This window comes from Delphinus delphis, chromosome 5 (genome assembly GCF_949987515.2).
Source record: "Delphinus delphis chromosome 5, mDelDel1.2, whole genome shotgun sequence".
Lineage (NCBI taxonomy): Eukaryota > Metazoa > Chordata > Mammalia > Artiodactyla > Delphinidae > Delphinus > Delphinus delphis.
Window position 1 is genome coordinate 136,839,617 of NC_082687.1, and position 12,143 is coordinate 136,851,759.

Genomic DNA, 12,143 nt, shown 5'->3' on the forward strand with positions numbered 1-12,143 from the left:
AGGCGCCGGGAGGAGCCCGCGGGACAGGGCCGTCACCCAAGTGATGGCTGCTGGCAGCACTGGGCCGAGGCGAGGCCCCGGGGCTGGAGGAGCGCTTGGTGGGAGCCGGTACCACCTGCGTCCACAAGTTGGGTGCTTTTAGGCGTTAAGCAAGCTGGCCTAAGTCTCAGCATTACCTCCAGCCTGGAGGAGGGGACCTCAAGCCCACCTCACTGGTCCTCAGTGCACTAGGAGGCGTGGGAGTAGGGGGGAGATGCCTCCCTGTGGGCAGGAAGCAGGCGCATCTGAGGCCTGGGATCCTGCCCTTCTCTCCTGGGGAGACTATCTTGCTGTTCAAGACCCACATCCTCTGTCGAAGAAAGAATCTGAACTTGTAGCCTGGCTCTTAAATTGCTAAGCGACCACACGCCCAGACAGAGCTCCGGCCGAGTGGGGAACGGACCAAGGCTAGCAGGGTCCTGCCTGGCTCACGACTTCGCAGCCCACAGTTCACTAAGGAGGGTCAGCAGGAGGGTCCAAGGAAAGCCACATGCTCACAGCCCATCCACAGGACGCCCCGTGCCGCCCTCCATGACTCTCGCGGTCCCAAGCCCTGAGGCAGCTGGACCACTCTTCCCGGTCAGGCCTCAGCAGCCCAGTGGGGAAGAAGCCCCGACCACTGGCCAGCCCTTTGGGACTGAAGCCCCCCAGCGACCCCACGAGCACGCTTCCATGACTCACCCCACTTTACAGATGGGGAAACAGGCACGGGGACTAAGGATCGCTTAGGATCTCAACGGAGTACGAGCAGGGAGGCCACATGGAACCCAGGCCACGTCCCTCTCCATTCGGCATATTCTAGACTTTAGGACGGCACCCCCATCCCCCAGCGAGCTGGGCGGAGGGCTTCAGGTTACCCTCGGGAAGTCTGAAAACAATTTAACTGGTCCTCTTGTTCACGTCAAAGTCTTGAACAATTCTGGAGCCCATTTCAGAGAAAATAAAAATCCTAAAAATACTTGAAATCGTAGCCCTGATAAAGTATAACTTCTAAAGAAAGGAGAACACAGGCCAATGGGTCATAAGTCACCGCATTTCAAAGCAAACGTGTGGAGGTGCGGGACCACCCTCCGGCTGTAGGAACGGGGACTCTGCTCTCATCCCTGCTTCACCCATGCACAGAGGAACCCGACGGCCCGGCTCCGAAACACCAGAGAGAGCTGTCAGACCCACGGCCTATGGGACGCTGCACAGTGTAGCAGCGGATGCCCGACAGGCTGTTGCAGATCGGGTCACGCACGCCACCGCGTGCCGTCATCCGATCAGGTTTGCAAACGGCGGGAGGCTGCAAGGTTTTCGTTTGTTTCTCTTCTTGGTTTCCCTGGGCCCAAACCCCCAAATCTCAAATACCAACCCAAATCCCAGAGGGCACGACCAAGGTACGAGGAAGCAGTAAGCATTTCCCCCACAGGGTGGGAAACAGGAGGGCGGCGGCAACGTCCTCCCCAGGGCCTGCTGGGTGGAGAAGCCGCACACAGGCGCTGGGTCGGCCCCACGGCGTCCTCCCGTTACGCCAGCCACAGCTCGCTTCGCGGACAACGGGGGCAGGCTGGGCCCCAGCAGGCAGCGCTGAGCTTGCGGGCGGCTCGGGGGCCCGGGGGCCCCATGTCGCTCACTCACCAGCCGGGCCACCAGCTCGCTCAGGCGCAGGCCGTACTTGGCCGCCACGGGCCGCAGCACCTCCGCGACTGGCTTGCTGGGCTTGGCCTTGAGTCCCACAGACCGGTTAATCGGCACCAGATCCAGCCTGGTTGGAGGGGGAGAAACAGGAGCACGTTTGCCACAAACACGTGGCAACTGTCATGTGGACGTTCCGTCTCAAAAGCAGAGCAGCATGGCACCCACGGGCATCACCAAGGCAGCCCCAGGTTCTGCACGAGAAGAGAGCCCACAGGGGGCTTCTTTAGGGTCTCGTGGGGCTGAGCCAGGACTGTCACACCCGACAAGGAGCGGCCCCTCCCCACGGGGCGACCCTGCCCCGGATGCAGCCCTGCCGTGGTCGCCAGCAGGCAGGGAGCGTGACCCTCTGGCCCCCGGGGTGCCTGGGGCCACGTGCGGCTGCCCCTCTGAGCTCACAGTAGAGCGGAGGCCAGCGGGGCAAGTGGTCAGAAACAGCCTGTGGCTCTGGAAGCCTCATGAAAATGGCAACTGCATTTCTCTTACCGAAATAAAGTGCGTTTTTCTAGGCGCAGGTCCCTAGACTCCAAGATGCTACTGTCCTGGTGCAGCACCAGAGGCTACGAACACATGAAAGGAAGAGAGACGGGCGTCAGTGGGAGCTGGGGCGCACAGCTGCACGGAGCAAAGTGCAGCTTCAAACGCGGCCCACCATAGCCGGAGAGAAGGCCTCAGCTCTCTGACCAGCTGCTGGGAGCCCGCAAAGGGTTCTGCGCAGCGAGACGGCGCTCTCGGGACCCACCTCCGCCACATGCATGGAGCACAGAGCAGAGTCGGCCGTGAGGCCCAACACAGGCCAAGGCGGCAGGGAACCCGCACGCTCAGGTAAATACACACAGGTTAGCCGGCTCCCCCATCGGCAGGGTCTCCCACAGGGCAGGCGCCCCCAGAGGAAACGCCCACGGTCTCCGCAGCCCTGTACCTTGTCCCCGCCCACCAGGAAGAGGTCCACGGCAGCCCCGTTGATGCCGTGTCGCTCGCAGAGCCCGGCCAGCACTTCCTTGATGGACAGCCCCGCCCTGACGAGCACCACGCAGGCCGTCCCGTCGGGGAGCTGGATGCTGCAGTGCTTGGCGGCCTTGTCCTTCTCGGGCGCCAGGGTCCTGCAGGCCTCTGGCTGGGGGGCAGGGAGACATAGGGGCGGGCGCAGGGTCAGGGAAAGTGCGGGGAGGCCCCGGGGAAGGGCCATGGTAGCTTGCACACGCGTGGGGGGCCCAGCAGTGCGGCTCCCTGTGCACACCCGGCTCCACAATGCAGACACATTCCGATAAAGGCACAGTGCGCTGTGCGCACACGGCCGCTACGCTGTGGGGCTGCTAGTGGACAGACAGCGCCACCCCCTCTCAGCTACAGGCACCGTCCTTGCAGTCCCAGCCTCCAAGCTCTGAGTCTCAACTTTTACAAGGGCCATGCTAACCAGCTTTCCTACTACAATAGGGTGGGCCTTCCCACTTTTGTTTTCGGGGGTCCGGTCTTGGCCTCCCTGACCCGGAAGCACGTGGAGTCACCCTGCAGAGCCCACTGAGGCCATCTGGGGACCAGGAGCTGCCTCGCCCATCTCTCAGCCTAGGAGCCGGGGACGGACAAGGCAGGCAGCCTCTGCTGCTTCTGGTCACCTTTCTGGCTCTTTCTGCCCGACCTCACAGGCCCAAGGCCTTTCCGAGAGGAATGGACAGACAGACAGCAGGTGGGCCGGAGGGAAGAGGCTGGGAGAGGGGCCGGGACGGCCAGGCCAAGGCTCAGAGGCAGCGGCACACACCTGAGGGTGTGAGGCCCCTCAGACCCTGGCCCCCAGGTCACGAGGAGCTGGCGGCATGGGGAGGCCGGGTGTGAGGGGCACGGGGGAGTCTCAGCTCCTTCCTCCGCAGGGCTGCCAGGGGGTGCGCCCTGCAGGCAGCCTGCAGCCTGGGGTGCCCTCTGCCCAGAGAACGCCCACCACCTCTGCCCGGCGCAGGGGATGTGGCCCAGCCCACCTGTCCCACTGCCAGGCCCTGTGGCGGGGGGCACGCCTGCAGGATGGGGAAGCGAGCCTTCCAGCGCGGCAGCACCTGCGACGTGATGCCTGTGCTGCGGGTGGACTGGGCAGGAGCGGGAGGCGGCCCCTCCCCACTGCGCGGAGCAGGGCTCCCACGTGCTCGGGGCAGGAGCCGGACCGGGGCCAGCCCGCGGCCGCGCGCCCCGTGCCAGACCTCTGGGTCCCTGAGTTACAGCACCGCTTCCTGGCTACAGACGGCTCCCCGCATGCCTCCTTCTAATGCCCGACTTGCCCTGGTTGTCACTTCCTTACCACTCTGTCCTCCAAGGGTCTGAAGATCTCTTTCTCCCAAATATTACTTCAGAAAACTAGTCTGCAGGTGGTAGACTGACTGCAAAATGGCCCCAAATGTGCCCTTCCCACAGAGGCGCGGGCAACAGTGAACGTCCTTTGTCTTAAGCCGCTGGGTTTTGGGATGCTCTGTCAGGCAGCAACGGGTGACCGGTGCGTGGGCCACCCTCACGGCTCTAACTGGTATTGTTAGAACTGAAGAAGAAATGACATCTACACTCACTACTGCCTGACCAGCTCAAGTGACTAGGAGGCCGGCAACAATAGGGTTTTCCAAAATTGCCACCAGACGCCAGCTAACCAGCTAGCAGGTCAGCCCAATGCCTCCTCCATCTAACTGGAAACTGGGCCAGACAAGCAACTCAGCAGGGCGTGAGGAGAGAGCTCAGGGCCAGGCAGGACCCGGGCCCCCAGCGCACAGGCAGACACAGGGGTGTCTGAGCTCACGGGACATGCAGGTGCTGAGACGAAGAGGAGTACCTGCCTGCTCCCGTGGGCGTCCAGAGAAACGTGCCTGAACGGGAACTAAAGGTCTCAGAAATGAACCCAGAGATATTCTTAGAGCTCAAGGGGCGCCCTCCCCATCCATGCAACAGCTCCCTTACGAGGGACACGGCTTTGCGGGGACTCACCAGGTCCAGGCTCCCGGCCGAGGTCATGGAGCCCTGCGACTCCCGGCGGCCCAGGCCTCCGTTGGCGTGCGCGGGGTCTGCAGGGACACAGGGACTCAGAACCCCCAACGGCACCAGCTTCACGCTTGCTCGCTTAATGCAGAAGCGCAGAAACCCCCCGAGTGTGGTCACGTCCCCCACAGCTCCACACCTCCTTTAGGCTGAACAGACACGCTCGAAGGACAGGAGCCAGGCTCGGAGGCCCTTCGGCGGCACAGCCTCGCCCCTGGCACACAGCCGGAGCCAGGAGCCACCGCCCAGGCCCGCGCTCTGCTCTGCTGGCGGCCGCGCAGCCCCCCGGCTCCTGCTGCCTCATCGCAGGTCAAAACGGAAGCAAGTGCAGGGCCTCCCTGCCCTTCATTTAATCTGGAATTGTCATCTCAACACGTGGCTTCACATGCCAGCCGGTTACGGCATCTTTTACCGACGGCTCACGTCCCATCTTCCTGTAAAGTCCTGAATGAGCTGACAATCGCGCCATCCGATGTCACTGACTAAGCTAACTGTAATCTAAAACTCGCGAGAACTCTGACATAGAAAGGACCTTTAAAAACACGGGGCCTAGGGCCCCGACCATGCCGCTGTGCCGGGGCCTGGGGGTGGAGCAGGGGCCTGATTACACGGAGGCCCCCAGGCCCCACTGACCCACCTGCCAAAAGCAACGGACTGCCAGGCGAGAGAGTCAGGACGCCTGGGGAGCGTCCTGGAGTCAGGACTTAGGGCCTTTCCGGGTGGCTCTCTAAAGACGTGCCGGGTATGGGGACCCCGGTCTCCTGGGGTCCCGCTCGGAGACACAGACCTAGAGAGGCAGGCACTCCCCCATCTCTGGTCCTCGGGGGTCCCTGGCCACACTGACGACACCGCTCCCACCCCCAGCTCCGGCTGCCCTTCCTTGTGGAAGAAGAGCTGTACCGGCCGCCCCAGGCAGGGCCCTGGAGCCTCAGGGCACTGGCGGAGGCCCACAGCCTCCCTACACTGCCCTCTGCAAAGTGGGCGTAAGACCTGCCTGCGGCCGGCTCTGAGCAGGAGATGAACCCTCTGAAGTGCCTGGCACAGCACAGGCACCAGCCCCGCAGGTGCTCCAAGCTCCCTCGGTAGGCTGCCCCACCTAAACTCGGGGCCCGGGTCTGGAGCCTGCAGGTTAGTTCCCAGAAAATAATCCCTTTCCTGACAGCCTGTGGAGAAAAAAAGGCCGCCAGACCCTCCCGCGTGTGCTTCCACGCCCAGTGTGCGCCCCGCCCTTCTCTGCCCTGTCCCCACCACCACCACGCCCAGGCTGCTACCCGCCCACCCACCGCCCTCCCGGCGCGTCCCAGCCCTCGTCCCTGTCCCTCTCACACTGTCTTCTCAGCCACATCCAAGAAAGAAACCAAGGGAGAGAAGATCTAGGATGGCAACCTTTAAACTTTACAATAATAAAATTACAATTCTGAAAATGCCTGGTACCCAACTATGGTGTCACATTTTCTTGAAAACATTACAGAAGCTCGTGCGCCTCTCTGCACGCGGCAGGAAGGCAAGAGGCAGTCTGGGTGCACAGAGGGCAGGACACCTGTATCTTCTGCTTTCACTTGGTTGTATTTTCCAAATTTTCTACCAAGAGCACCCATTACTGCTCAAGCAAGAAGAGGGTGGTACCCGTCGGGCACCCTAGCCTGGGGGGTTAGAATGCACCATGCCCCCTCTCAGAGGGCCCTAGAGGCCCCGCTTCCCCAGCCAGGCCGCCCCAAAGGGCCACGTCACAAGCACAGCCCACATGTCCTCATTTGTCCCCGAGAGGGCCTCGCCCCCGCCCCCCCCACCTCACACGACAAACCACGAACCGCTTGGACGGTCGCCTTGGTCCTTCTTCTTCTGGGACCGCCCGGCGCTCCTGGTCCTTGACCAAGAGAAGAACGCTCCTTTTCGTTTCTTCTCGCTGTCCTCATCTCCCAACTCTTCATTCAGGGACCGTCCTGATTTCGATTTTCCATTCAACTGCCGTCAAATGGAAAACGTCGTTAAAACAGCATGAAGTTAATTTAACATCACATGAAATGCATGGGAAGGGAGCTAGAGCAGGCCACCAAGACACGTGCTCCGCGGGAGGGCCCAGGTCCCTCAAGGCCAGAGCCTCGGACAAGACGCACGGGAGGTGCGAGTGCTAAGAGGGCCTTGCATTCCCTGCGGGTGAGGGGATAAGCCAACAGGGGCGTCTGCTGTCATCTCTGCAGAACAGCTTTCATCTGGGGGGGGGGCCAGCGCGGCCGGGACGGGCACCTTCTTTGGCGTGGACGTGTTTGAGTGGTCGGAGCTGACGCTGTGCTTGGAGGTGGGGCTGCTGGGGACCTGCTGCGCGTCGGGCAGCGGGCGGCCCTCCACCTCCGCCAGGATGCACTCTTGGTACAGCGGCGATTTCAGAAAACGAGTGTAGCTGTCGAACTTCATCAGGTTGAAGATCTGCCGAGGAAACAGCGCTGTCCAGTGACACACGGAACCGGACACTTGGCCCTGAAGGTGCGGGGCGGCGCCAGGCCGCATGCGCAGCAGGGCCTGTTCCCAAAGTCCCTCATCGCCCCTGGAGTCGTTGCCCAGGCTCCGTTATGTCTGATCACACTTATAACACGCCAGCCCTCGGTGGCCGTGCTTATGACCAGCCAGTTCCAACAACCCACATAAAGCCAGCGTCTGAGCGGCCTCAGGACAGCCAAGGTGCAATCTTGGAGACTCTTTACTTTGTTAAATAAGAATGAAACCAAAGGCAACTGGAAACCTAAAGGAAGTGAGACCTGTCTTGAAACTACCTTCCTCCATTTTCTTAAACCTCATTCACATGACTCAGCAACAGAAGTAACCCCTGCTAAGGCCAGTGGACATGTGCTCTAAAACACATCAAGTCCAATGCACACTTTTCATCACAGTGATGTCCTAAAACTGAAAAAAATCCAAGCGTCCATCGATCTCTATGTATATCACCGCCCATGAACCTGTGATGACACACAGATGCATAAGGGAGAGTGTCAACAGTCAGGTACGCCGCGGTGGGGACGTCCTGCTCCAGCGCCCTGCTGAACCCTGGCTCTGAGATGGAGCCCAGCGGCTGGAGTGGGGCGGGGTAGGGGTGGGGGTCCCACCGGCACTCCCCTCGCAGTCTGGTGCCTGCGGGGGCTGCTCTCCGGGACCCGAGTCCTCTGCCCGTGCCCCGGGCAGTCACCTGGAGCTGCTGCTCCTTGAACATGTCGGGGTGCGGGGCGCTGAGGATGTCGTCCGCCAGCTGGGCCTGGCTGTCGATGTTGACCGGCGTGGTGGCTTTGCTGCTCAGGAACTTACTGAAGATCTCGCGGGCCCTGTAGGAGAGCTGACGGGACAGCGCGTGAGTGGGACATGCAGACCACACACGTGTTTTCTGACACGGGTCCAGGCAATGGAGACACATTTTCTTGGGGCCTAATAAATACTTCTTGCTTGCATAATAACTAGAAGTGCCAGCCAGGATGAAACTTTTCACTAAATCAGCTCCTCTCCAAGTTTTGTCAAAGCGCAATCTGAATGTTCCAAAGACCGAGGCTGTGCTGCTGCTACGGGGGCATCCGGGTGCGGGCGGCGCGGGTGCTGTCGCATGGTGTGGTCTCGCCAAAGTGGGAGGGAGGTCCGGGCAGCACAGAGCGTGAGAAGCAGAGAAGAGGCCTCCTCTGAGGGAGGGGCACAGGCTGCCTCAGAGCGGGTCACGCCGCGGGTCAGCACCCGCACCAGCGGGGCTCACCTGCCCCCGCGCAGCCTGCAAGGGGGGCCGTACGGATGGGCATCCTTAGGATGGCCCAGGATTTTCTCTTAAATCCCCTTCCACACACGGAGTGGCAGCACATGTGTTGAAAGTTTTAGGGCCATTTATGCAAGCTATGTTTAGGCAAAATTAAATATCATATATATTAAGAAACATTCTGAAAAAATTTTTTTTAATCGTGTGAAAATATTTTTACACGGACTTTTCAAACTGCACCATGTGTGAACCTACGCTCAAATCACCCTGCCCTTTAACCACTCCTACTTCCCAGCCGGAAGAAACGTACCTCTTTTTTGTCGTGTGCGGGAACATGATGAAAATATTCACAGGCCTGCCAGAATAAAATGTTCTCTTCACTGAATTCCTTCCTTAGAAAATCCTACGAAAAACACCACAGATTAACCTTCACACCGTCCTCGGAAAAGGGTACGTCAGTAGTGGCGGTGGGACCTCCCTCCTCTGTGCTCTGTTTCATTATTCCCACAGAAACCAGGGGTGCCAAGCGCCTCTCCAGAATTTACCTGGGAGCAAACTTAAAAGCTGCCTCACTGGGACCACCTGGGCCTTCCCAGCTGTTTCCTTAGGAGCTGAGCATGCCTTCCTAGTAGCCGGCCTGGCTAGCAGGCAGCTGCTTCCAACGGTTCACAAGAAGCTCTGATGCCCCTCACGGCAGAGAGAGGCGCCCTCCAGCCCCTGGGCCTGAGCGTCCGGGGTAGAAGCAGGAGGACGAGACGTCTGCCCTGCCCAGCCCTGCCCTGGGGCCGGCTGCAGGAGGTGCCCGCTGCCCATCAGACTCACGGAAAAGTAGCGAACTCCGAGCGGGTCCTGCAGAAGCCGTTCGAAGGACACGGCCCAGCTGGCAACCCTCCGCTCACGCAGGCGCCGGCAGCTCTGCACGCTGGGGAGGCTGGCATTGCTGCTCAGGCTGTGGTTGCTCACGCAGTCCTTCAGGTCGGCGCCGTTCAGCTCTGTGGGGCAGCACAGACCTCACTCACCTGCGGGCCTGTCCCCCTCCTGCCCGCGGGGCCCTCACCATCTGTCTTCTACAGGAGGTGCATTCAGCCGACACAGTGCGGCGAGTGCCCACACCGTGGCCGCATCGTTCTGGGCACCCTGGGTACTGGGCCGAGTGGGAACGACTTTTGTGTGTATGTGATCGGAAACCCGCTCCTCAACGTGCGCTGACACACTCACAGGCAGGCACACGCTCACACACGCTCACACACGCTCACAGGCAGGCACACGCTCACACACGCTCACAGGCAGGCACACGCTCACACTCTCCTCTCTCTCCTTGGGGCTGGGGTCCTGGAAGACCCCATGTCTTCACGTGTGATTTGTGTCCAGTAACAGGGGCAACAAAGGACTAAACACCACAGACTCCCATCCCCCCAAATTAACCTCTCCTCCCAACACACTTCCCAGTACACGTTCTATTAGAACCAGACAAACTGAGTGTAAAGGTTCACGTGGAAAACCAAACACGAAATGCTGGAAAACTACACAAAACAAAAGCACGGAGGGAGGGCCAGCCCCACCCAATGTTACACTCGTCGCACGCCGCATCCTGAACGATGCCGCTGCAGAAGCAGACGCGTCACTGGGACAGGACACAGCCGGATCACTCAATACACGCTACAGGGTCAACTGTGACCAGCTGGAGAGTGACCAAGTTGGCGGTCTTGCAATACGCACTAGAAAAAATGCCACACGGACCAAAGATTTAAACGTAAACAGTGAAGTCAGAGAAATACTAGAAGAAAGCATGGGACAGTTCTCTGAGATACCTGAGTGAGGGCATCCGGCAGGCTCCCGCCCAGAGCCGTCAGAGACAGACTTGAAGCCCCTGTGTGTGAGAGCAGACGGCTGGTGCCAGAGGCAGTGGGCGGGGTGGGGGGCAATGTGGGTGGAGGGATCAGCAGGTACAAACGTCCAGACGTAAGAGAAAGAGGTCCTGGGGACGGACGGCACGGCACGGCAAGTGTAAGCAACGACACTGCATCGCGCGCGTGAAAGGAGCTAAGAGAGGAGATCTTGGAAGTTCTCATCACAAGAAAGAATTCTGCATCTGTGCCCAGTGAGGGAAGCCAGCTAGACTCACTGTGGCAATCATCTCACAATATATACAAATTTTGAAACACTATGTTGTACACCTGAAACTAACATAATGTTGTATGTCAACTACACCTCAAAATATCAAATCAAATCTCTGTAAAAAATACTGTAAGCTAAGGCAAAAGACAAATAAGAAACTATGGGAAATACATGTAACACGTTACACAGCTGAAGGACTAATTTTCTTTATATTTAAGAGCACCTACGCATCAATAAAAAAAAAAAGATCAATAAACCAAAGGAAAGTGGAGGAAGAGTATGATCTGTCACTAAGTAGAGGCTTACGATGCCCCCAGCCCCAGGGACCCCCACACGGAGCCAAAGAGAATGTGAACCGTGAACCAGCGTCCGGGGCAGCATCAGGGGCCGAGCAGAGAAGCTTCCCTGCTACGTTTCATGCTGATAAACAGGGTCATCCTCAAAAGATGAAACAGTCTATTTTAAAGACACTCGGTAAAGTATGAGCACCAAAACATTTTCCTCCAGCTTTTTCCCCTTAAGGCAATAATGGCTGAACTGAGAGTTGAGGGATGAACAGAACTTAACCGACCTCAGGAAAGCGGGAAAAGCCTTCCACAAGGGGACAAGCACGTGCAAAGGCCCTGTGGCAGAAGAAACACGGCTCACAGCCCGTGTGGCTGTGAGAGCTGGCAGGCAAGGCCAGTGGGGCCGGGAGGTGGGCACCCAAGCTGTGTGGATTTCACCCTGGAGGACAGCGATAAACAAGGGAATGTCAAGATGGGAGAAAATATTTGCAAACAATGCAACCGACAAGGGCTTAATTTCCAAAATATATAAGCAGCTCATACAACTCAGCAACAGAAAAACAAACAACCCAATCAAAAAACGGGCAGGGCTTCCCAGGTGGTGCAGTGGTTGAGAGTCTGCCTGCCGATGCAGGGGACACGGGTTCGTGCCCCAGTCCGGGAAGATCCCACATGCCGCGGAGCGGCTGGGCCCGTGAGCCATGGCCGCGGAGCCTGCGAGTCAGGAGCCTGTGCTCCGCAACGGGAGAGGCCACAACAGTGAGAGGCCCGCGTACCGCAAACAAACAAACAAAAAACGGGCAGAAGACCTAAATAGACATTTCTCCAAAGAAGAAATACAGATGGCTAATAGGCACATGAAAAGATGCTCAACATCACTAATTATTAGAAAGATGCACTTCAAAGCTACAATTAGGTACCATCTCACACCTGTCAGACTGGAAAGTCTACAAACAATAAATGCTAGAGAGGGTGTGGAGAAAAGGAAACCCTCCTACACGGTTGGTGGGAATGTAAGTTGGTGCAGCCACTGTGGAAAACAGTATGGAGGTTCCTCAAAAAACTAAAAATAGAATTACCATATGATCCAGCAATCCCACTCCTGGGCATATATCCAGACAAAACTATAATTCGAAAAGATGCACGCACCCCTATGTTCACAGCAGCACTATTCACAACAGCCAGGACATGGAAACAGCCTAAATGTCCACTGACAGATAATTGGATAAAGAAGATGTGGTACATATATACACGCTGGAATACTGCTCAGCCATAAGGAAGAGCGA

General features: G+C 58.5%; 1 protein-coding gene across 4 annotated transcripts in view; it reads right to left on the reverse strand.

Annotated features, from left to right (window-relative positions):
- Positions 1–12,143, reverse strand: part of RGS12 (regulator of G protein signaling 12) — a 117,506-nt gene that overhangs the window by 12,229 nt on the left and 93,134 nt on the right. For all 4 annotated transcript variants that reach the window (XM_060013044.1, XM_060013043.1, XM_060013046.1 and 1 more), the window contains 9 exons: positions 9,275–9,444; positions 8,763–8,855; positions 7,907–8,050; positions 6,973–7,152; positions 6,537–6,690; positions 4,675–4,751; positions 2,639–2,833; positions 2,203–2,276; positions 1,660–1,786 (listed from right to left, as the gene is read on the reverse strand). In XM_060013044.1, the coding sequence (XP_059869027.1) occupies positions 1,660–1,786; positions 2,203–2,276; positions 2,639–2,833; positions 4,675–4,751; positions 6,537–6,690; positions 6,973–7,152; positions 7,907–8,050; positions 8,763–8,855; positions 9,275–9,444 (1,214 nt within the window). The remainder of the gene's footprint in view (positions 1–1,659; positions 1,787–2,202; positions 2,277–2,638; positions 2,834–4,674; positions 4,752–6,536; positions 6,691–6,972; positions 7,153–7,906; positions 8,051–8,762; positions 8,856–9,274; positions 9,445–12,143) is intronic.